The 27017-nt window shown below is 39.2% G+C and overlaps 1 protein-coding gene across 1 annotated transcript in view; it reads right to left on the bottom strand.

Moving 5' to 3' along the window:
• The window catches only part of LOC126095008 (sodium- and chloride-dependent glycine transporter 2-like), a 584984-nt gene that overhangs the window by 62607 nt on the left and 495360 nt on the right, over positions 1-27017 (bottom strand). Inside the window, exon 7 of the mRNA XM_049909667.1 lies at positions 10104-10341. Coding sequence (XP_049765624.1) covers positions 10104-10341 — 238 coding nt within the window. The remainder of the gene's footprint in view (positions 1-10103; positions 10342-27017) is intronic.

Here is a 27017-nt window from a genome sequence, read left to right as displayed (position 1 = left end):
TCTGTCACCTTTCCAACCATCACTGCCTCTTACACACACCCCTATCCTAGACCACTTTTCCTGCTACTCACATCATATCTTCAGAGAAACACTCACAAAAAATTTTGCCCATTTATTTTGTATTCAAGCCACATTATGGTCTGCTGATTTTCTGCCATGCTCACACCCACCCCCTCCCCTCTCATAATTACAAAGTTGCACAAAAGGAGTTTGAAGAGCTGCTCACAGCCAGGGTAAATCAATCTTCCAAAAGCCCCTTGACTTCAGCGCTTCACCCCGTTCCCACAAAGGATGGTTCCTGGTGCTCTTGCAACAACTCCTGCACCATACCTGACTGCTATCCTCTATAGATTGCACTAAAGCCTACACAAAAATTCCAGTTGCCTTGGAGGACAGTGAGAACACAGCCATAATCACATCTTTTGGACCATTCAATAGCGCAATCATGACATCCAGCCTATACAATGCCACACGGACATGGCAGCAATTTTTGGACAATATCCTCCGAGGCGCACTGGGATGTTTTGACTACCTAGATGATATACTCATCTACTCCAGGGACCCTACTGAACGCCACCAACACCTAATTGAATTTTTTCCCACCTACACAAAGCTGGAGTGATCCTCAACATGGCAAACGTGTTTTCCAGTCAAGCAAGATTGAATTCCTTAGGCACTTAAGTCTCTGCTGCCAGCTCCCATCCCTTCTCCAAGACAGTACAGGCAGTAGCAGACTTTCCATACCTTACTACCTCCAAAGGCCTTCAGCGTTTTCATCAGCATGGTCAACTTTTTCTTTCAACATCTTAAGGATGTCACTGCCATCCAAGAGCTGCTTACTACAGCACTTCCTTGGAACAGGCCACGATTGAGTGTTTTGAAAAAGTAAATGGCACCTCACCAATGTGGCCCTTTTGGCCCACCAAACTACTCCCCTCACAACAGTGGCAGATGTGAGACAGATGGCTGTCAGGGCCTTGCTACAACAATGTGTGGAGAATGTCTGCCAATAAGTCAACTTCTTTTTGTCCAAGCTCTCTGATGCATGATGCCACTGGGGTACATATGACCATAAGCTGCTCACAGTCCACAAAGCCATCTGCTCTTTCCGATCTTCAGTCGAGGCACATGCATTTACAATCTTCACAGACCAATGCCCACTGATCTGTGGTTTCTGCAGATGACATAAATCAGATCTCACCCAGACTGTTTACGCTACAGGAGCACACTGCACAATTCATTCTTGAGGTCTGGCATGCTGCCGGCATTGATAACATTGTGGCCCATTGCCTTACCCGCTCCTGTGCCATCACCCAACGCACACACTATAATTCCCTGGCTGCTGGTCAGGAGGGTGACTTGCTGACTCCCTTCAGAATGCTGACTCTGGCTAGGATCCATAACCTGCTCTGACCACAAGATCTGGTGTGATGTCCTCTTGGATCCTTCACATCCTGATGGTTCCAACGATCGCCCCTGCCTGTTTCTCCTTCCTGCCTTCTGAAAACCGGCATTTGACCATGTCCATTGCCTTACACACTCAGGTAATCCATACTTCTGCCATCCTCATGAAACAACACTTTTTCTAGTTGGGCATTCAACGTGACAGCAGCAACTGGGCCCAGTCCTGTGTTCTGTGCTAAGATCGGACAGCATGTTCATTCCCCTGCAGCCGCCTTCCTCCCCCCCCCCCCTCCCCCCTTCTCCACAGAACACCAGTTCATGCATGTACACCTAAACACTGTCGGCTCACTAACCTCCTCCATTGGATGTTGATACCTGCTAACAATTATCAACAGATTTACATGCTGGCTGGAGGCCAACGCTATCCCTGATATTTCAGCTAAAACTGTGGCTGCAGCCTTCATTCAGACCTGGGTATCCCACTTTGGAGACTTCCAGGACATTACTACAGATCACAGGCACCAGTTCACCCCTGCCTTCTTCTGATCTTTGATGGCCACCTGCGGCTCCAATTTCCACCATACCACCAGCTACCACACTGCAGTAAACGGCATGGTGGAGCCATTCCACCGTACACTTAAGGCTGCCCTTACATGTTATTCTTCCGAATGGTCTGCTACCTTATCTCTAATACTTCTAGGCCTACAAATCACACACAAAACCAAACTGGGGACTTCTGCTGGCTGGTATACATACAGTCACTCAGCATTCCTGGCAGTTTTTTGGAGGCAACCCCACTTCCTCCTGACAGCACCATTCCAGGTTTTGTGAAGCAGCTCCAAGGCTTCATGGCCCAGTTGCCACCAACACCTCTGCAACATCATGATGAGCAACATACCTTTATCCACCGTGACCTTACAGCACGCTATTGGTGGACACATACCAGCCACCATCTGTACTCAATATTTGGGCCCCACCTGGTGCTGCAACACAGGGTCAAGATTTTCTCCATTTGTCTGAAAGTGGTGCAGGAACTGTCTCCATTGACAGGTTCAAGCCAGCCTATGTCCCAGAGGCAGCACCACTGAGGTGACTTGCCCCCACCTACCAATGGCCCCAGTCACAGCACCACTAGTCCTGTCTCCAATACAATGCAGGCCAACATTGTCCTCTATTGCACTGTCCTTTCACAGCCTCCAGTCGATGCAAACATCGCCCTGGCTCCACCACAGGTGCCCACCACTCCTGAAAGAATGCCATCACCACCACCACTAGCACACCATTGGAGCAGCAACACCATTTCAGACACTCCCAATGCTGTGCTCAGGAGATGCCCATGCAACTCTTTCGCTGGAAACCATAGCATGATCACAGCAGTAACAACTTGTGCATGCCGCCCAGCAAGCATCCTGTCAGCTCCAAACAGTCCTCTGCATGGCTGGCATCTATGTTTCCCCCTCAGAAGGGGGGGGGGGGGGAGGCACTGTGTGACATCTCCTTCCATTTGCCTCCACTTGTAGTGGCAAACAATGGGCTGTGCTGACTGTAAACCAGTGCAAAGTGCCTACTAGTCAAGGTATTACCACATCTCCCCAGCAGCCTCACTGATCACTGCCACTGGATGTAGAGCATACACTACCAAGCTTTCTGGATGCTACACATGCTGAACTGTCGCTTGGGCAGTCTCTTCTCCCACTTCGATGAGGCACCATCTCCCGGCTGTGCTCTCGGCAGATCGTCCCACACAATGCCACATGCCTTGCATCGTCATCTGCTGCACTTTGCTGGAGTGTGTGTATACAGCAGAATTTTGTGCCTGCATCCAAGGTCAGCATTTTTTGTGGTCCACTTAATGAGAGGAGTGCTACTGCATTTTCAGTGCCATCTTCTCGAGCCATGTTCCCTTGGGAGGCTTCCCTTGACTGTGGGTGTATGAAGCCCAATGTTGGACGTCTGGTTCATCCCGCCAATATCAGCACCGGGATCACTGTGTGCAGTGTGATGTACTTAGTGCAGTGTGCACCAGGCGGGTTTATTACTGTTCCATCCCTGGCTGTTTGGCACTCCTTTACTGCCAAGCACGTCACTGAAGCGGGTCTTCTCATGCTGTCAGGCGATGCTGAACGAAGTACTGCAAACTATTCTAGTCTGCCCTGTTCAAGGACTCTGCCACAAGCAAGGACCCACATTGATTAAGAGATAGTAACTTATTAAATTTTATTGTAGTTGTTAGCTTCTAGGAATTCTATCTCCAAACCAGCTCTCCTGCCTCTTTTGGCACATCTTGTCACTTATTGTTGTCTTTATTAATTAGCAGGCCCCCTTATACATGTATGTCCCTAAGGAACATGGAAGGGAACATTTAAATCATTCCTTCAGGACCCAATATTTTTGCGAGATTCTTCTTTCTTACTTTTCTAAATCTTCTAACACTGTTTTGCATCTTCATAAAAGTGGTGTTTCCAACCTGCAGAGGGCTTCTGATTTTACAACTGTATTATAATTCCTTAATTTAACATCACTAGAAAGACACTTTTTACTGTAAAGCCATCTAACTTCCATGTATGCTGTTTCCTTCTTTTCAGTTCTAATTTTAATTGCTTCTTTTTCACTTTTTGTTTATATTTTGACCCAGATATTTAAAGTTGTCTGTTTTTTGGTGTTGTATACTTGGTTTATAAAATTCTTGATGAGTTACTTTAATGGTCATGTATTCTATCTTTTCAAACAATATTTGCAGACCTGCATTTTCAGCTATCTCCTTCAGTAGTTCTAGACTTTTCATTGCATTGTCTAAGGTTAAATTTATTTATTCTTTTCTTCTACCCAGCTTTGTGAAGTTAATTAATCTTTGTTTTTTTTCATCTATTTTCCATTGTCTTATAACCTTTTTCAGAACACAACTGAATAACAAAGATGGCAAATGTCTTCTTATCTGACTCCTGATACAATTTGGAAGGGACTAGATTCTGTGTTTGTAAGAGTTTGTGTAGTTATTTCCAGAGTTTTCCTATCTACTGAAAATTCCTTCAAGGTTTCAAGGAAAGAGTCCATCTATCGAAACATATGCCTTTTTTTAAAAAAACAGTAACTATAAGCACTATTTTTTATTAGATATTTTCATGTAACTAATTATTTGTTTAAGGTTTAGGGTTTGATGTGGACAGGATTTGCTACTTCTAAATCCAGCTTGATACACTCCAGTTTGTTTATCCAACTGAGTATTTAATTTGTGCAGAATGACTTCCAATAATATTTTGTATGCTTCGGGTAGTAATGAAATTCCCCCGTAATTTCTGATATCTGTTTTGACCCCTTTTTTAGAAGTGGGTGAATTAATGCAGCCTTCCAGTTTTCTGGGATTGTTTCAGTGTCTCAGGCATAATCTAGTTTTTCTTTTGTAATTCTGATAACGAAATCTTCAACAGATTTTAGAATTTCTGCTGTGAGACTGTCTTCACCTTGGGCTTTATTAGTATTATTATTGAAAGTGCATTTGTGTTTTATCATCTTGTAGATAATTAGTAGAAAATTTTCTGTTCTAGGCTATGAATACATATGGTGAACAGTATTTATTTACCATTGGTTAATCACCATTAGTCTCAGGTAATTAAAAATAATGTTTGTTAAATAGTTAGTCACAGTTAATCAGGCATAATTAGATTCAGTTGCAAACAGTCACTATTCATCATCAAATCATAGATTTAGGTTAACAATAATAATAATAATAATAATAATAATAATAATAATAATAATAATAACCAGTGTTTCCCAACCTTTTTTGGTTCCTGACACCTTTAAAATTTCAGAATTTTTCTGCAGCACCCCAAGTCAAACATTGGTCCCTCCAATGAAACTGAAGTGGTGCTGTTAGCTTAAAAAATATAATTATGAAACATATATTTTAAATTTATAAATTATTTAGTGAACAGATTTACCATTAATATAATTAATAAGATGAAGCAGCTTACTGTTCTCTAAAACAACTTCTAAAATCGTGGAATCAGATTGAATATATCTATCCTTATTCCTGTTCCACATTGATTTTTGAACATTCAGAACTGCATGGTATATATTTTACAATTGATTGTCAACATTATTCAATTGATTTTTATTCATACTCTCTGTCTGTCTTCATTTTTGCAACAGCCCAGGGCATCACAGGACACAATTGGGAAGCACTGGTTACTGACCTATCATTTTTTACTATTGGACAATATCAAATTGAGGTTGATTGTCATATCAGAACTATTGTTAAAATAAATGCAGACTGATGGAACTTCAAATTCCTTAAATGTCACCTTGTTTGTTGAAAATTCCTATCATCATATTTTATATCATCAACACAGGCTGAATGAGGATTTTAAACAACACTTGCAACTTAGTAACAGAAATGTGCACCATTTTGATAATCAATGAATTCAAAAATTATACAGACAAAATGATTACATACAATACCGAAATGAAGGAGAAGACATAGAATAGACAATTAGTAACAGAGAAATTCTAGGAGTGGCATCTAGCAGAGAGGCAATAAGAAGCCTGATAAGAAGTTATCAATCCAGATGCCAGAAGGGACTCAGTCAATGGCAAATCTGTCAGTGAACATTTAGTTTGCTTAATGGTTAGAACAGTTTATAGTAAGCTAATGATGTTCACCTCAGCCATTAGATATAATATTCCAGTTCTGTTTCCAAATGCTTATTGATCATAAATTTATGAGCACATTAATGATTCCCTTTCAGGTTAAATCAAATAAAAATTGGCATAAGCATAAAGTTACCTATGTGAAATAAGAGAGAGAGAGAGAGAGAGAGAGAGAGAGAGAGAGAGAGAGAGAGAGAGAACTGTGGAATGAGTCAGAGTCAGAATGTGGTACAAGACACAGACACAAATGTCTGCTTGTGTCTGTGTATGTGTGGATGGATATATGTGTGTGTGCGAGTGTATACCTGTCCTTTTTTCCCCCTAAGGTAAGTCTTTCCGCTCCCGGGATTGGAATGACTCCTTACCCTCTCCCTTAAAACCCACATCCTTTCGTCTTTCCCTCTCCTTCCCTCTTTCCTGATGAAGCAACCGTTGGTTGCGAAAGCTTGAATTTTGTGTGTATGTTTGTGTGTCTATCGACATGCGAGCACTTTCGTTTGGTAAGTCACATCATCTTTGTTTTTAGATATATTTTTCCCACGTGGAATGTTTCCCTCTGTTATATTCATATCAATTATTGGAAAAAGTTATATGTAATGAAATTCTAACCGAGTGGGGTGGCGCAGTGGTTACACACTGGACTCGCATTCGGGAGGACGACGGTTCAATCCCGCGTCCGACCATCCTGATTTAGGTTTTCCGTGATTTCCCTAAATCACTCCAGGCAAATGCCGGGATGGTTCCTCTGAAAGGGCACGGCCGATTTCCTTCCCAATCCTTCCCTACTCCGATGAGACCGATGACCACGCTGTCTGGTCTCCTTCCCCAAACCAACCAACCAATGAAATTCTAATTTGAATGGCTTGTATTGTCTGTTATGCAAAGAAAAACAACATTTTGGTATCAGTAAGTACACATTTGGAAGCCACAAAAATAAGCAGATGTATCTAGATGGATACAAGTTAGTATCACATTGCTGTAAGAATAACATGGAGTAAGAGTGGAATAAAACCCAGATGACAGGTCTAAAAATAACTGCACTGAGCAGGTCTTCGGGTGCTGTACTTTAGTAACACACTTTCAAACTTATAAGATAGCATATCAACATTCTAAGGTCCCCAGTGCAAAATGTTTACGACTTTACTAACCAATCACAGACAGTACTAATAAGCCTTAGTAGAAGTAGTTGTATGTGGAGATTTCAACAATAATTTCATCTTGGATAGTTATGACCTAGGGCAAATTGAGTTAATGATGTACAGCTTCATTTTGCACCCCACAGACACATTCCCAGCAAGAATATGAACAAATATGCAATGGCGATTGCTGATTTATTTCTAAATTCAACTGTGTTCCACGAAATAGGTGTACCCATAATGAATGTTTTATCTGACCATGGTGGTCAAATGACATCAACGAAGCACTCCTATCAATGAAGTTTAACTAATAAGGGAAAAATTAAAATATCACGGGCAGTCTGGCCACAATGGCCAGAGACAGTGGCCATATCTGTGTAGGTTGTGCTTGTGTAAATGTGAGTATTTTCGACTTCAGAATAAGGCCTTTTGGCCAAAACCTTAACATATAATGGTCTTTTGGTTGTGCCTGCCTGCGATTCAACATCTCCTCTGATGAGTAGCTGTCTTGGCTTTTCATAATATTACTGTTATATCACAGAATTGTATACACTGACACAGACTACTCTGCAAGTATTTACAAGTTGAAAAATGGGAACAATTTTATCAACAGCACACAGTAATTGACAAAATTCTTATAACACTATTAATCCTGTTTTCCTTTAAAATGATCCACGGTCAGTTAGTGTGGAAGCTAAAAGAAATGGTGGCTAAAATCTAGAGCCAATGTATTCTATGCCAGGAAGGGAGAGGTTAATTTATTACCAATGACTGACCCTAGTCTAGACTTACAATTACTACAAGTGTCATCAAAAATGCAAAAAACATGTACAGTGCACATACTAAAAACAAAGCAAAAGACAATTTGGAGTGTTACTAGCTACACAATGATTAAATCTGATGAGGTGAATGGTATTCAACTCACTGATGACAGCACTAGTGAGACAGATGAGACTATATTTAAAGTGTTGACTATTAAATTCAATGAATTCTTACTAAAAGTACATGAAAACACATGGTCAATGAATGGTCATCAAAAGGAGATCTGTTAAAACATTTACAGACAGGCATCATATACTCCACCACCAGACATCAGTTTCATTAAATTATTTGTTAATTAGAGCACAGAAAACTTTATGTCATTAAGAAGTATTTACTGTTCTTGGTATGATGGTACTTCAATCAAAGTCCTAAAAAATATACCCTTTGAGAGTTATCTCTATAACTGAGTCAAAGTATATTTCCTGAATGATTGAAATATGTGTTGGTAACTTTCATCTATAAAAGCAACAGATCTCTAATTAAAGGCCCATCTCACTCCTTCCTGTATCATCGGAAATTGATATGAAGAAAGCTTACAACAGAATATTGAACCACCTCTCTGAAAATAATATTTTAACAATAGCTTGTACTTCTACAAAAACAACTTATGATATCACGTGGCCAGTTACAGGAGAACTAAACAAGATAAAAAATTCTGTTGGAATTTTTCAAGATCTAGTCAATAGCTTTGATTGGGTGGATCATGAAATGGTGCTACGGAAACTAAAGGCAGTCCCCTTACATATATGGGGTCCTGTTTTAACAAGAACACAAAGTGTTACACTAACAAATGATACATCAGGTAAATAATAAATTCAGAGTGAGGAAACATTAAATACAGTGTCCCTCACTTTTCCTTGCTTGATCTGCTCCTGGTCTTGGCTTGGTCTACATAAAAAATTTATCTGAGACATTGAAGGACCCTTAAAAATGGTTACCGACAACAAAATTATATTCACAATCAGCCCAAACATATCCATACCAAGAGAACAGAGGGACATAAAAAGACAGACTCCAACTCTGCACATTATTGTTTGGACACCAACCAAAAATATTCCATACATGTCAAAATACTGCACTACTCATGAGCAAGAGCAGATATACTTTCAGACCTTTTTGGAATGGTCACCCAGAACTGCTGCTGAAAAACTTAACAGCCACTCCTATCTCACCACATCTGGATTTGCCAAAATATCTAAAGGAGAACTACGTTTTATCTCAGTCCCATGTAATTCATATGAAACACTATCCTTGAATAATGTGAAAATTCCTGAAACAACCACAACTTTCTGTTCAATAGTACTGCCAACACTGTGTAGTGAGAAACACTATATTTTATCTATAAACTACCACACAGTACTCCAACAATGTCTCATATCAACACTTAACTTCTTTGTTGACCCTGCATCTACATCAATACTCTGTACACTACTGTGAAGTGTGTGACAGAGGGTATTTCCCATAGCAGATCTACCAGTTATTGGGCTTCTTCCCATTTTATTCACCTATGGAGCACAGGAAGAATAATTGCTTAAACACCTCAATCCCCACTGAATTGGTCCAATCTTAACTTTACAGTCCACACAGGAGTGATATGTAGGGGCTTGTAATATATTTCTACATTCATATTGTAACATTTTGGTTTATCTTGAAACACTACTTAATTTATTTGATGGTTACAGATTATTTGTTTCATTCATACTAGGTGATACATACAACATAACTGAAACAGTGACATTAGAAAATGAACCCATAACCCAAAACCTAAGTCATGCAAAATAAAACACAATTTTGTGAAACACATGGAAAAATGTGTCTTTTCTTATATAATTATTTACAGCATTTCACCAAGAACCACAGTCATATCAGTAAAAAAAAAATTACAGAGACTTAAAGGCAAAATGATGATCTCAAGGGCAGGAAATAAAAAAAAAATTTAAAGACTTATTTTATGCAGAAGTGTAAGTTGCTCAGCAGTGCTCCTCAAGATACTAATACAGAGAAACAATGACTGTGAGTCATGAGAAATAATATGCTAATAATACATTTAACATACACACAGACAAGAGCAGCACAACTGCGAAAGTCTCATACCTGTGAGTCGAGGCCCAGTGTGAGTAACATCACAAAGAAAAGCAAGGACCACAAAGGTGAGACAGGTAAGTGTGTCACCACTTCTGGATAAACAATGAAGGCTAGTCCTGCACCCTGATCCACAACTTTTTTTACTTCCACATTCAACTCATGAGCAAGGAATCCAATCACAGAAAAAATGACCAGGCCAGCAAAGAATGATGTCAGTATGTTTGATATGGCCACAATAAGCGAATCCCTGAAATACATAAGACATCATTAATTAGGTGTAGATGTAAAGTATACATTTGACAGCAATTTAGCATCTGTTTGTATAAACTTACAACAATATATATACTTATGCTATACTCTCAACTTACATACCGGAGTAAAAATCTAGTGTACTACATCTTTGATTGGAGTAATAACATGTGAAAGCATTCACAATAACAATATGTGTTGAAATTATTGTACAGTCAGACACATTTAGAAACAAACGTCACTGTTGAGATTTTAGGAATGTCCTTAATGATAATTTAAAAGGAAATAGGAAGGAAAAATTTGTGCAAAGACATTGAAATATGAAAAGCGAAATTAGGTCAATGAATACATTAAAGATATGTAAGGGAAACAGAAAGTAAAAGATTGGGGTTTAAAGTCAAGACTTAGAATTCATGGCACTGAAACAGATAAATAGGGAAGGCTGTTTGGGATTCTGTGTAACAATGGGGTGAAAATTAATTACTAATGATGTTGACACAAATGGTCAAATTACATGCTATTTCCTTTATATTACCCTCTATCTGTGATTGCCAATTTCAAATAGGAAATTACTATAGGCTTATCTGTTTGATACATATGGTCAAAATTAAAAAAAAAAAATAAGTAGAGTAATAAATGGACAAACAAGTAAAATAACCAGCATCGTGAAGTGAAAGAACCAAACAAGAACAGACAGACAATTATGGGTAAGTATGTGAGCATAAACAAGCAAAAAGGAAGAATCAGAAACACAGCTGGCAAGCAGAATTTCAAACCAACAAATACACCAACAACACTCTGGTTATTAGAAAGAGATTGGTCAAAAAAGACTATAAGCTGATAGTGCCAAAACAAAGCAAGAGTACATACATCTATGAACTGGTGTGTGAATAGGAAGAAGAGAGAAAAAGCAGTATACCAGTGATCTGAATATGAACTAGAGGTATGTGCTGCTGTAAACAGGACATACAGCTACAAACTTGTGAATGAAACCGACCTAAAAAATGTATCACCATGATGTACAACCCCTGCATAGTAACATGGGAATGGTCAATCCGACATGGTGATAACATGCCGCATAAGTTTCTGTACAAGAAGAATACACCAAAGGAAACACAAGTTAAAGTTTTAGCTGCTAAGATACACTGCAACTATTTAAAAAAATAAAAATAAAAAATAAAAAAAAACTCTGAAAATTGCCAGATCAATAGTCCATCAGGCGCAGCCCTTCCATAGCTGTAGCAGACAGCACTTGCACAACATGGTGGACATGTATCCTCAATTGATAGTACATCAGTAAAGAGATAAAATGGCACAATGTAATCATGATTTGCACAGTGAATTTCAGTTTCCATTCATAATTTCTCTGACACAACTGTTTACAGTTTTTATTTATTTGAATTTGTTACTCATTTAATATCCATAATAATTAGCTGTTGCCTTCACAGTGTCAGTAAGGTTAACAGTGGAGAAAAAACAATTTTCTTTTTGTTTTCTTCATATATACTTGCTAATAGCATTTGTCTTTGTGCAGTTCCAGTGTTTCAAGTAATGTGGATCTCAGTTAATGTTATCAATGTTGCAAAGATGAAATATGAAGAGCATGGTATGAAATTGAAATCACCTACTTCCACTGAGGACCTACATATGTGTCATTTATTAGTTAATTTCTTGGACATTCATTCATATGATGTGGACATTTCATTAGAAATTGTGGAGACAGTAGAAGATATAGGAAATAACTCTGTCAGGTCCACAAATTGTGGTTTGAATGATGATTGTTGAGCTAATTAAAGTCCAGAACAAAATTACAGTACATTCCTAGCCCAAATAAAACATGGACAGGTAATAGCTTTCAATGGAAAAGAAGAGGCTCTAAAGTTTTTGGTTAAATGAAGAAGAGAGAAAATGCTTGAAATTAATTGGTGTGCAAAACCCATTTTGTTTCATAATTACTGATCGTTAATTGTATAAATGGAAGAAATATTTGCACAAGTTTGAAATATACATCAAAGTGAAACTCACAAAAGTGTGAAAGAAAAACTATTTGAAAGATTTAGAATTGCTTGTGGGAGTTAACACACCTTTACCGAGAGAGATCTATGGGACTGCACATTGTGTATTCAAGTGAAATGAACATTAGTCATTTTCAGGGTTTTGCAACCTGTTTAAACAGATTCAGGAAATTATGTGGAACAGTAAGTTGCAAAATTACAAAGTTCCCTTCAAGTAAACTTGTAAAGGAGATGTGATTAATACGTAATACTATAGAGAAATTTGTAACTGATGTGAAGATCAAGCTCTTTGTTAACCCCTAAAATGCTGTGTTTAAAGCCAGTCATATTTCATGCAAAAACCGTGCATGAGCTGCATTTTATCATTTTGAGTAAAAAAGAGACAGCCATTTGTGCAGTCAATGAATGCTACAACATATTTGCATACAATAATGTCAGTGATATGTATCAGTGAATTAATATTTACACAGCTTTATATCTCTCTTCAGGAACCTCAAGGCAAATTAGGACCAAAAATTATAAAAAGTATTATTTAGTTACAATAATCTTGTAACTGACATAGCAAAATCTGGAAAGATGGGAGAGAATTATTTTCAACATTAGATCTTGAATATCTTCTTACCAGATTCAGAAAATAATTCACTGCTTTTGTTGGTCTCTTGATCTGGACATAATGACATCTCAGTCTGTAAGAGGACAAAAAGACTTAATATAATTCGCATTCCACCCGAATTAATAGTGTGATTCAGACTGATGATAAAGAAATTATCTGACAGTGTAAAGCTTTTTTTCAGAAAACTGTTGGACAATACAACTTCTAATAGGTTTTTGTTATTTCCAATTTATCAGTGGAGCAGTCTTGTTAAACTTGAATCCTTTGCACATTGTCAGTTTGCATCACCACATTTTAACAATCTGATCAAGTATGCCTGGAACACAGCACAGTATGCAGATCAACAGGCATGGCCATTTCTTACTCTATGCTAATCCTGCCTAAATATAATTAGTAATTGCTGTGAAGTGCCTGAATGCATTAATTTTTCTGTCATCGGGCCGACAAATTTAAGTCTCGATTTATGGAAGTCGTCTGTAATGTAACGCCATATGCTGCTTTGATTATATTTCCTTGAGTAACAAGTTTAGCTGTCACTATGAATTGCAGGTTGCACAAAATATTGATGATTTGCAGCATTTCAGGGATGGTTTACATGCTTAAAATTCATGTGCTCGCACTTTGGTCTTTGCACGAGATGGTGCTATGTTCTACTGGTACGGCTGTGTCTGCTTATTCGCCAATTCTCATGTTAAGGCAGGATGAGCTGTATAAACCATTGTTATAAGTGTTTTCTTTAAGTACTTGCAGTGTGCCTTAACAGCTAAAATTTTGACAGTAAATTTCTTTTGGTGTATTTTTCCTCTGTGAAAAATTCCCAGATAAGTTTTGACATGTCAGACTGAACCACTTTCTTGTATGATTGATGAAATTAATGCACTACTAACAGGTGAGCTAAAGGATATATCAGTAATATGCATTCCTGATCCCTGGCTTAACTCTGAACTAATTCAACATGCAAAAATAACTAATTTCATTTTGTCTTTTCACTGTTGTAGGAATAAAAGTAAGCACAGAAGCAGGATTGGATGGTGATTTATATATTTAGTGAATACAGATTTTAAGCAATGGAAAATCTGGGATGGAATAACAATAACATGAACTAGGATATATTGCTACTCACCACGGAGAGGTGGTGTTGAGTGATGGACGGGTAAGTTTAACAGTAGATTGTCAGATAATATTAAGCTATCAGACAAAACCTTTCTTCAGATGTAGAAAAACATACACACACACATTGCCACTGTTGTCACTGAGTGCTGAGGCCCGATTGTGGTGAGCAGTGATGGTACAGAAGTGCTGGGTGGGAAGGGGGAGGGATAGCAGGGTGGGGGAGGGGTAGCAGGGTAGAGGTGGGGGAAGATGTTGTAGTTCTGCCTGTGGGAGTATTAAGTGTTGTATTGGGGACAGGATGGTGGGCTGCTAGGCACAGCATTGGGGAGCTGTGATAATGGGAGAGGGGGAGGGCAAGAGGAAGTGAAGGAGAAAAGGATTATGCAAGTGACCTTTGGGGAGATAGAAGGCATATGTGATGTTCGTGGTGTGGTGGATGATAGTACTAGTGAATCTTGAGGCTAGGTAGTTATGGGAATAATAGATGTGTTGCAGGAAGAGTTCTGACCTGTGCAATCAACAAATGCTGGTGTTGGTGGGAAGAATATAGATGGCACAAATTTGAAGCAGTCACTGAATTCAACCATATCATGCTGTGCAGCATGCAAGTGGGTGGTCTAGTTGTCTCTTCACCACAGTTTAGCAGTTTGTTATTGGCTGTACCCACATAGAAGGCAGCACACTGGTTGCAGCTAAATTGTTAGATCACATGGCATTTTTCACAGGTGGTCCTGTGTTTCGTGGTGTGAGAAATGCCAGTCACAGAACTGGAGTAGATGGTAGCAGGAGGATTTCTGGAACAGGTACTGGACCAAGGCCTGCCTGCCAATGCCTCATCATGTGAGTTGTGGTGACCAACAGTCTCTCCTGATTCATATTGAAAATACAGATTTTATTATCCTATCTCACTTAACTCAAATGAATGCCAAAAAGGAGTGTCAGACTGCAGCTATAAAAATTACTAAGTTCAACTTGATTATTGCTATAGATTACCAATCACCATCAGGAAATTTTGAACCTTTCCTAAATAAATTGTAATCATTACTAAAAAGTAATTGAAATTGAAAGCAATTTGATAACTTGTGGAGACTTAAAAGACTGACTTTTTATAAGAAAATAGAAACAAATGTCCCTTTGGAACATTGCTACATCCTACAAATTAAATGAAGTAAATGCTGCTACCTGAGTAAAAGAGAGTGAAAGACATTTGTGTATCAGCTTTACATTTGTTTCTAGTCAAGGACAGTTTATACAGCATTTCACTAAAAATTATCAATATAGCTTTCAGTGACAATTTATTTCAAGCATTAAGCTTGAAAGTAAGCCACGGCATTTGATACAATGTATCTTTAAGCACCACATGTAGAGACTATAATTAGGATAACATATAAAACAGTCCAATGGCTTACTAAACAAAGAAAAGTGGTTACAGGTTTATGAACTTACTAATCTAAATGAATAATGTAATACCTTTACTGATATATTAAGTCGTTACTTTCAAATTGCATTTCCACAGAAAATTATAACCATAAGAAGCAGTTATATTAGGTTGATGCATTATTTCATAGTGTTTTTGTTTTGCAAGTTAGTATTCTGTTTGGCAAGGGTTTATTTATTGATTGTAATTTTTTATTTGTACTTCACTGTTGCTATTTGAATTTGTGTGTCACCATTTTGTCATTTGGAGATAGTGAGTGGAGCTGAGGAGACTAGAAAATGGAGTGCCAAGTGGAAAAATCTGAACATTTCCAATATATCCTTCTGTCTGAGTTCAGCTGAGGGCTAACAGCAGTGGAGGCAGCAGAAATATTTGCACTGTGTATGGGGATAATGCCACTGGAAGGATAGAGTATGGCAAGAAAATAGTTTTCTCATTTTGAGGAGGATCATTTTGACATTACTGACTCTCCTCATTTGGGAAGACTTTCAGGGTTTGATGAAGACCTTTAAACACATTAATCCACAATGATCTGTCTCACTGTACTCAAGACCTGGCAAATGTGATGAACTGTTATCATTCCACCATTGTATGTAATGGGGAAAATTCAATAACTGTGTGTAAGGGTACTACATCACAAAAATCAAAGGGTGGCCATAGATGCATCTCTCCTTGCTCGTCATCAATTGGCTCTGACCATTTCTACACTGTATTGTTACTGGTGTTGAGAAATGGTGTCTTTGTGCTAACACAAGGAAAAGAAAGGAATGGTTGCACCCAAACAAAGCAACAACTGCCCTTACAAAGACCTGCATGCATCCACAAAAGGTAATGTTATGCATCTGGTGGAACAGCAGCAGGGTGGTGTGCTATGCATTGCTTCCCTGAGGTGTAACCTCCTCTACTTATATTTATTGTCAACAACTGAGACATCTTGCAGATGCAATCCGAGATCAATGACCAGTAAGCCTGCATTAAAGTAATGCTACTCCTTGGTAATGTCCGCTCGCATTCTGCTAGACTGACAAGAAACACCACAGGGCAGTTGGATTGGGAAGTAATTTCCCACCCACCTCATCCGCCTGATTTTGCACCTTCAGATTCCAGCATTTTACACCCTTTATCAAACAGCCTTCAAGTAACTTCCTTACTGGATGAACACGAGCTCCAAACATGACTCGACGAGTTCTTAGCCTCAAAACCACATGATTTCTACAGTCACGGAATCGAAAAGTTACCCCAGCATTGGCAGACTTTTGCAAATAGTAAAGATGAATATTATCAATGACTAAAGTCTCTTTTATGTGCAGCTTATAGAAAAATTCTATGAACTTATGCAGCAATCTAACAGAATAAACAGTTGGTTCACAAGGGAAATAGGGGTTTATGTAAGAAGAAGAGACTGCTACATAAAATGTGGGACATGAATGTTTTCTCACTTGAATTAGACATATATCAGAAAAAATAATTCATAAAGATATAAGTAATTCAACAAATAAAGCAAAGGTCATGTAGATGGTTACAAAAAAGGAAACAGAGGATCATATAAAAATATAACATTAACACAAGAAAATAAAATAGTAACAAACTCTTAAGAAGTCGCTAGCATGTTTAACCTCCTTTGCAGTAGCTAACATACTTAACCATTTTTTCACAGGTATTCCAGATAATATAAAAAATTAAACATAATTAAGAACACCGAATAAAAAAATAGTCTATGAATATTTATGAAATACATCAGCAATGTCATACAAGATGAATTAGCAAACACAATAAAAGGATTAAAATGTCCAACTCTTCTCTGATGGCTACACTGCAACAATCTTAAAGAAGACTGCTCTAAACTCAGCTGAGCCATTTACACACTTATATGACTGCTCACACCAAGCACGCACTTTCCTTCACGTATTGAAAATGTCTAAGGCATTTATAATTTATACAATATATGCAAGAGATAATGTACATAACTAAATGTCCATTAAAACTTACTCTTGCATTTTAAAAATAATAGAAAAAATATATATATCTGGAATTTGCAAACAATATTAAAATCCTTTTTAATGAACAACATGGATTCAGAAATAAGAGGTCAACAGTAACTAGCACTTAGGGTGCTTCAATTGTATGCCAAGTGAGACAGACATGAAACAGGAATCAACAGTACTAGTTACTGAATAATTGAAAGTTGCTTACATAGTCGATTATAAGATTATGTTGTCAAAGCTTGAAAAGTACTGAACAGTATTCAAGGTCTGTTCAACAACTGGATCCATGCAATGGCAGTTTTGAGCTCTATTGATATAGCTGCTCTTTGATTCACATTTTTGTTAGATATTCCATGTTTTACAATATGCATGCATTCATGTCTGTACCAATGTAAGATGTCATCAAGTATATGTGGGAATATTTATTCCCACATTGACGCTTCTCATTTCCGCACCAGCCACACTGCTCTCATTGCCATATGACTATGAATGACTCACCAGCCACAACTGAACTGCAGCCAGCAGTGCAGTTAACAGGGTGACGATAAAACCCCCACCCTTCTGACAATGTTATCCTCTACTATGCTTTACCCAGCTAGAAAGTCAGTTCGTCCTTGCACAAATGTCAGCGGATGAGGCTAAGTGCAGCTATGTGGTTCCAACGCTCACAGGTGACCTATCAGCAGAAGTGCCCAAGGTTACACTAACTTCCCTGCAATTGCAAATGACAGAACTGACCACACAGAACCTGTGCTGGAACTGCAAGAAGTATGGTAATGATGAGCCATCTTGAAAGTGGAAACATGAATCAGACACCTTAGTAGCAACAACAACTTCTGTTGCAAACATGCACCAACTTTTTGTAATGGCCCGTGATACAAAACTACAATACCTGGTCAATGCAGGGGCAGGAGTTCCAATATACCCAGCAAACGACCTACCATACCGCACCTGTGATGACTGCTGTTTATTCATCGCTAATGACTCCAGGATTAGAACATACAGTCGAGTGACATTATCCCTTACCTGGGCCTATGCTATGTGTTTGAATGGCAATTTACAGTGGCAGATACACTGAAGAGCCAAAGACACTGCTGTAGGCACGTGTATTCAAATACAGAGATATGTAAACAGACAAGAATATGGCACTATGGTCAGCAATGCCTATATAAGACAACAAGTGTCTTGCACAGTTGTTAGAATGGTTACTGCCACTACAATGGCATGTTATAAAGATTTGAGTGAGTTTGAATGTGGTGTTATAGTTGGCACACGAGCAATGGGACACGGCATCTCCAAGGTAGTGATGAAGTGGTGTTTTTCCCATACAACCATTTCACAAGTGCATTGTGAATATCAGGAATCTGGTAAAACATCAAATCTTCAGCATCACTGCGGCTGGAAAAATATACAAGAATAGGACCAACTATGACTGAAAAGAATCGTTCAATGTAACAGAAGTGCAACGCCCCTGCAAATTGCTGTGGATTTCAATCCTGGGGCATCAACAAGTGTCATCATGTGAACCATTCAATGAAACATCATCGATATGGGCTGTTGGAGACGAAGACTCAACTGTGTATGCTGATGACTACATGAAAAAAAGCCAAAAAGCATTACGCCTCGCCTGGGCTCGTCAACACCGACTTTGGACTGTTGATCACTGGAAACATGTTGCCCAGTCAGATGAGCCTCGTTTCCAACTGTATCAAGTGGATGGACGTGTACGGGTATGAAGACAACCTCATGAATCCATAGACCCTGCATGTCAGCAGGGGACTGTTCAAGCTGATGGAGGCTACTGCAAAGGTGTGGGGTGTGTGCAGTTGGAGTGATATGGGATCCATGATATGTCTCGATATGACTTTACACGTGAGACATACGTAAGTATCCGGTCTGATCAGCTGCATCTATTCATGTCCATTGTGCAATTTGACGGACATGGGTAGTTCCAGCAGGACAATGTGATACCCAACACATCCAGAATTGCTACAGAGTGGCTCCAGGATCACTCTTTTGAGATTAAAGACTTCTGCTGACCACCAAACTCCCCAGACATGAACATTATTGAGCATATGTGGAATGCCTTGCAACATGCTGTTTAGAAGAAATCTCCACCACCTCATTCTCTCACGGATTTATGGACTGTCCTGCAGGAGTCTTGGTGTCAATTCCATTCAGCACTACTTTTCTATCTGGGGCCCTACAGAATATTAGGCAGGTGTACCAGTTTCTTTGGCTCTTCAGCATATATCACATCCTATTGTCGGAGAAGATTTTTTGTCCCTCTACAACTTATTGTCAGTCTGCAACATTGGCAATTAATATATTTGACTACTAAACTGCATACACCAGGAAAAGTCTGTTGTGTCATCCCGCCAGCTGTATACACTGTCACGGGTGGTACACCATAGAAACGATTACTGGAAGGGTACCCACAGATCACTCAGTAGTCGCTTACTCGCCAACTTGTCAAACACAACCATTCACCACATTTTGATGATGCCTGGGCTTACAACTCATGCTCAGCCTGGACATTTGACATCTGAAAAGCTAAAGGTGGTAAAACAGGAATTTTGCAGCATGCTATCACAAGTATCTGCAGAGTTTCTAGTTGTAATTGGGCAGTCCCAACTCATGTCATGCCTAAAAGGAAGAATGGATGGTGCCCCTGCTGTGACTATTGCCAACTCAGTGCTAGTATGATCCCAGATCAGTCCCCAGCACATAGAAGCCTTTTCTGCAAATGTTTACGATATGACAATGTTTTCTACCATTGATTTAGTCCGAGCATACAATCAGATCACTGTAACTATGGAAGACATTCCCAAAACAGCAGTGGTGATGCCATTTGGCCTGTTTGTGTTCACCAGGATGCCTTTTCGACCATGTAGCACAGCTCAAAACTTCCAGCAATTCATGGACAAAAGATTTAAGTTTTTACTGTGTGTACGTACTCGTACATGATTTTTGAGTGATGTCTTCATCAGAAGAGGGGCACTTATGGCATTTCGACAAGTATTTGACCATTTACAGTCACAGGTACTAGTAATTAACCCTTACAAGAGTGTTTTTGGTGAGAAAGAGGTGCAACGTCTAGGATATTTGGTGAATGCACAGGGTACCCCACCACCACACAAAAAAGTAGAGGACATAAGCAAAGACCCCCAGCCCATCACAGTCAAAGAGCTATGACAGTTCCTAGCTGTTGTAAATTTCTACTAATGGTTCATATCACACACTGATAACTGCACTGTTGAATAAACTACTTAAGTACCCAACAAAGCCTAACCACAGAGTGCATTGGACTAAGGAGGCAGACACTGTGTTTCAGGCTGTGAAAACAGCTATAGCAGAAGCCATCCTATTAGCACAATCAGTCACATATGCCCCACTTGTGCTCATGGTTGATGCTTTGTCCACTGCTATTGGTGCTGCACTTCAGCAAAAGATTGATCAGGATTGGCAGCCCATTGCATTCTATCATCATAAGTTGTCACCATCTCAGCAACGCTGGGCAGCATATGAAGATGAGCTGTATACTGCTTACGCTGCTGTGAAAAAATTCACACATGCATTAGAAGGGCAGCAATCACCATTTATATGGATCATAAGCTGCTTATCTGCACCTTTAAGGTAAAACTGGAGAAAACATCGCCTAGGCAGTGTGACACTTAGATTACATCAGCCAGTTAATGACCAGCATTGTGTACGTAGAAAGGAAGCTGAATGTTCCTGCTGATGCACTTTCGTATATAGAAACAGTGAATGCAGTAGCAGATGACACTGCACATTTGGAAGCAGTGACAAATGCCATTGATTATGATGCCCTCAGTCATGCACAAAAAACTGATAGTGAGTTGCATGGTTTATTGCAACAATCAAAAGGACTGAGGTTACACCTTGTGACATTGCTTGAAGCAAATGTAGAGTTATATTGTGACATATGTACCCATTTGGGTCACAGAAGTTCAGAGAACAAGCAATAGCATCAATGCACAATCTGGCACACCTGGAAGTAAGGGGCACTACAGATTAGTCATTGCCAGGTATGCACAATGACTGCAGAACATTTGTAAAGCAATGTGTGGTGTGCCAGAGGAATAGAATCAGATGGTATATAAAAGCACCGTTAGGGGCATTTCTTCTGCCATATCAACATTTTGAGCATATGCATGCTGACATCGTAGGCCCACTCAAAGCTTCAGAAGGCTACAGCTATTGTCTCACAGTGGTAGACAGGTTCACCAAGTGGCCTGAGGCATCTCCAATGAAGTACGCATTTCCAATGAAGGGCATCATGGCAGAAACTGTAGCACAAACAATTTTTTGTGGCTGTATTAGCCAGTTTGGAATCCTGCTGAAAATCATCACTGATCAGGGATGAGAATTTGAAGCCTATGTCTTCAGAGCATTGACCATGTTTTTAGGTACAAAGTGCTTACGCACCATAGCGTACCACCCTGCATCAAACAGTATAGCTGAGCATCTTTATGGGCAGTTAAAAGCACCAATGAGATGTCATGCAAAACCAAAATGGACAGAGACACTGTCTGTCATGCTTTTAGGTGTACAAATGTCATTTAAGAGTGATCTGAAGAGTACAGCAGTGGGACTGGTATATGGACAAACATTACGCCTACCTGGAGACTTTTTGCACAGCATGTCAGATGACACAATCACTGCCTCAGACTTTGCCACCCAATTAAAAGAACATATATGCCAGTTGAGACCAAATAACGTCTAGAAATCAGTTGGAAAGACACTCTTTCATTTTTCCGGAGCTAGACAAGTGCACACAAGTGTTCTTAAGCATGCAGAGCTGAAGCCATTGCAGCCACCACATGATGGACTGTATCCAGTAGTCAGTAGGGCCAGAAATACCTTCCACATAAATGATCAATGGTACACCCACCAAGTCGCATCGAGTTTGATCAAGCCAGATTTTCTGGATACAACAGACATTATGATGACCATGGAGTGCAAACCAGATAAGATAAAAAATCAGCAGCAAAGAGGTGTTCTTGTGCTCCATGAGCACCACAGACAACCAGGCACTGCGACACCAAGACCAATGTTGAGGATTACTATCCTGCTCCCTGTTAGAACCACTGACTCGTGTGACACACCACCTGGTGTCATGAAAGAAGTAGTTACAAGGGATGGACCATGTGTGAAACTCAATCTGCAGTATTGTTAGCAATAAAGGGGGGAGTCATGTAGCAACCTGTTCAGATGTTTTGTTCTTCTAAATGTACCAGGTGTACCGGTAGGAAATGAGTGTTAAGATACAAATGTGTCGATAGAGAACATTTGTTGTGAACGAGCCTTAATTTTTTTTTGTTTGGTTGGTATGACATCTGTCAAAGATATTTAGTATACATCAAGTCATGGAACAAACAACATCATATGTTTTCATCATGTTAACAATGTCGAATTTTGTACCAGAAAGTGATGATTAGCAGAAAGCATTAATTTTTTGTTTTCATTTGAAAAAAAAAAAAAATGCTGCAGAGTCGCATCGAATGCTTGTTGAGGCATATAGTGATCATGCTCTATCAGAAGCAACATGCAAAAGATGGTTTCAATGGTCCAAAAATAATGATTTTGATGTAAGAAATGAAGAACGTGCAACACCACCAACAAAGTTCGAAGACGCCGAATTGCAAGCAATAGTGGATGAAGATGATACTTTGAGGCAGAAACAAATGGCAGCAATGCTAAACGTTGCACAACAAACAATTTCTGACCGTTTGAAGCTATGGGAAAGATCCAAATGTATGGAAAATGGGTGTCACATGAATTGAATAAAAGACAGATGGAATACCGAAAAACCATTTGTCAAATTTTGCTTCAAAGACATGAAAGAAAATCAACTTTGGATCAAATTGTTATGGGCACTGAAAAATGGATTTATTTTAAGAATCCTAAATGGGAAAAATCGTGGGTTAATCTCGGACAACCATCAACATTGACTACAAAACCAGATCGATTCGGCAAGAGGACAATGCTCTGTGTTTGGTGGGATCAGAAAGGTGTGGTGTATTATGAGCTTCTAAAACCCAGTGGAACTGTGAATACTAATTGCTACAGACAACAAATGATCAATTTGAACTATGCATTGATTGAAAAAAGACCAGAATGGGCCAGAAGACATGGCAAAGTAATTTTTTTACACGACAATGCACCTTCACACAAAGCAAAACTGGTTCAGGATACAATCAAAGCACTTGGCTGGGACTTGCTACCCCACCTGCCATATTCACCAGACTTGGCGCCTTCCAACTACCATTTGTTTTCATCAATGGGACACAATTCTATTGCCATGGTGTCCACAAATTGCCAGAAAGGTGGTCAAAATGCATAGAAAGCAATGGTCAGTACTTTGAATAAAATGTTTTTACTTTTCAATCCAAAATTATTGTTTCATTTTCACAAAAAAACGCTCATTTCATACTGGTACACCTGGTACAGTGGTGCATAAATGTTCCTTGCAGTGACAGTTTTAAACTATACTGGTATAGTTGCTCTTTGATTTACATTTCTGTTAGGTATTCTGTGATTTACATTATGCATGCATTCATGTTTGTACAGCTGTAAGTTGCTATCGAGTAAGTTGCTATCGAGTACATATGGGAATAAATATCTTATTTTCTCCACATTACCCGCAAGTTCCTCCCATACTGATCACAAGCAAGCAGTAGGCACCAAGCACATTATTTCTGGAAACTTATCAAAGTACAAAACTGTCCAATTTCTATCTGCAGAGCACTTCTCTTTATTTGCAAATAACCAGCTTCAGGCCTTTTACCCATTTTCAGGTCATTCATTGTAGTTAGAGAGTAACTTTTTGATATGGAATTATGAGTTCACAGTCATAACTCACTGAGAACTTACAGCCCCATATTGACAAGCTATTCTGTAACTGTAACAAATAATGATTATTTGAAAATAAAGTGAAGCAATCTGCAGACTGGAATTGAACAGCTATGTATAAATAAGGATTGTGGACACTTTTTAATGAAGAATATGCCTAGATTTGATGAACTTACCAGAGTATAATCTAAATAAATATGGTCTACCTTAACGATCAGTAATGGGACCCCTTCTGTTCGTTCTTTATTAATGATTTGACATTAGATGTGGATGCTCAAAATGGCATCTTATTGTGCATTTTCAACTTTTCATGGAATAATGAATAGTCCATTAAATTTTGGGTATGCAGCCGTGCAAATAAAAAAATAAAATAAAAATTTTATTTTTGTGGCTGCATGCCCGAAATTTAATGGACTACCATCTTATTTGTTGAAGGCACCATAATTCTGCTGAAATGTAAGGGAGAGCTATCACACTAAAATTCCACAATGCTCTAAACAAGGATATGTGCATCCCATTTACCTTTATCAAAGATAAACCAGTTTGTATGATGGTAATCCCAAAAGAAAGGTCTCCCATTTTTTTATAAGTACGTAGACGTGTTTATTTCTACAATGGATTACATCAGTTTACAGCTTGAACATTTAGCTATTTTTCAACATAATCACCATTTCTGTCGATGCATTTTTGTAGATGCTGTGGCAGTTTTTGTATGTCCATGTCATACCAGCCCAACACCATGCTGCGAAAAGGATGCTGCCACCGGCGTGATTGTTGCTTGGTCTCAGGTGTAAAGTGGTATGCCCAGGTTTCGTCACCTGTGACAATTGAATCCAGAAAGTTGTCCTGTTCGGCTGCAAGGCAGTGAAGAAATAGGCAGGAAGCATCAATTTGTTGCTGCATGTGGTCCTCAGTCAGCATACGTGGCACCCATCTTGCGCACACATTCCGGTAGTTCAATGTTTCCATTAAAATTCTGTGAACCAACATGCAGAGATCATCCAGGGTGATCTGCTGATCTTCATGCATGCTTTGCTCAACCTTCAACACTGTCTCCTCAGAAATTGACGGTCTCCCGTTCCTATGTTCATCGTGAATTTCGGTCTGACCAGCTGCAATCTCTCTACACAACTTACGAACATTTTTGACATCCATGCACGACTCACCATACACTTCCGTCAATTGGTGATGGATTTCAATTGGCACAGTGCCCTTTGTGTTCAAAAACTGAATAACTGCGTGCAACATGAATGGGAGCTCCATTCTCAACGGCTGCCAAGCCAAGACAGAGCCTCAGTGCAGTGTGCGTATGTTTACTTATAAAAAAACTGGAGACCTTACTTTTGGCATGACCTTCATAACAGCACATAATCCAAATTCTTAGGATTATGGTTGAAAAGCAATGCAAAATGGGATAAGCATATGGAACACTTGAACATAAAATTTTGCAAACATTTGATAAGCAAACTGTGAGTGGCCCGACAGACATCAATACAGTAATCTACATTTACATCTATATTTATACTCCGCAAGCCACCCAACGGTGTGTGGTGGAGGGCACTTTACATGCTACCTTCTTTGCTCAGTAAAAGACTGCTGTAGTGAGGAAACAATAGAGATTTCATATCATACCAATTTCATTCTCATCTTAAATACAGGATGTGCATAAAGTCTGGGAACACTTTCAATTATTTATAATTATTTATTGCACAAGAACTAAACATTGTACAGACGTCATTCATATTGCATTTTGAATTTTTTTTTTTTACAAACATTCGATGTGCAAACCGTGAGTGACCCAACAGACATCAACAATACAGTAATCTACATTTATACTCCGCAAGCCAGCCAACGGTGTGTGGCGGAGGGCATTTTACGTGCTACTGCATTACCTCCCTTTCCTGTTCCAGTCGCGTATGGTTTGCGGGAAGAACGACTGCCGTAAAGCCTCCGCGCGCGCTCGAATCTCTCTAATTTTACTTTCATGATCTCCTCGGGAGGTATAAGTAGGGGGAAGCCATATATTTGATACCTCATCCAGAAACACACCCTCTCGAAACCTGGACAGCAAGCTACACCGCGATGCAGAGTGCCTCTCTTGCAGAGTCTGACACTTGAGTTTGCTAAACATCTCTGTAATGCTATCACGCTTACCAAATAACCCTGTGATGAAACGCGCCACTCTTCTTTGGATCTTCTCTATCTCCTCTGTCAACCCAACCTGGTATGGATCCCACACTGATGAGCAATACTCAAGTATAGGTCAAACAAGTGTTTTGTAAGCCACCTCCTTTGTTGATGGACTACATTTTCTAAGGACTCTCCCATGAATCTCAACCTGGCACCTGCCTTAGCAACAATTAATTTTATATGATCATTCTACTTCAAATCTTTCCGTACGCATACTCCCAGTTATTTTACAGAAGTAACTGCTATCAGTGTTTGTTCTGCTGTCATATAATCGTACAATAAAGGATCCTTCTTTCTATGTATTCGCAATACATTACATTTGTCTATGTTAAGGGTCAGTTGCCACTCCCTGCACCAAGTGCCTATCTGCTGCAGCTCTTCCTGCACTTCGCTGCAATTTTCTAATGCTGCAACTTCTCTGTATACTACAGCACCATCTGTGAA

Source organism: Schistocerca cancellata, chromosome 8 (assembly GCF_023864275.1).
Source record: "Schistocerca cancellata isolate TAMUIC-IGC-003103 chromosome 8, iqSchCanc2.1, whole genome shotgun sequence".
NCBI lineage: Eukaryota > Metazoa > Arthropoda > Insecta > Orthoptera > Acrididae > Schistocerca > Schistocerca cancellata.
This window is presented reverse-complemented; position numbering and strand designations above follow the sequence as displayed.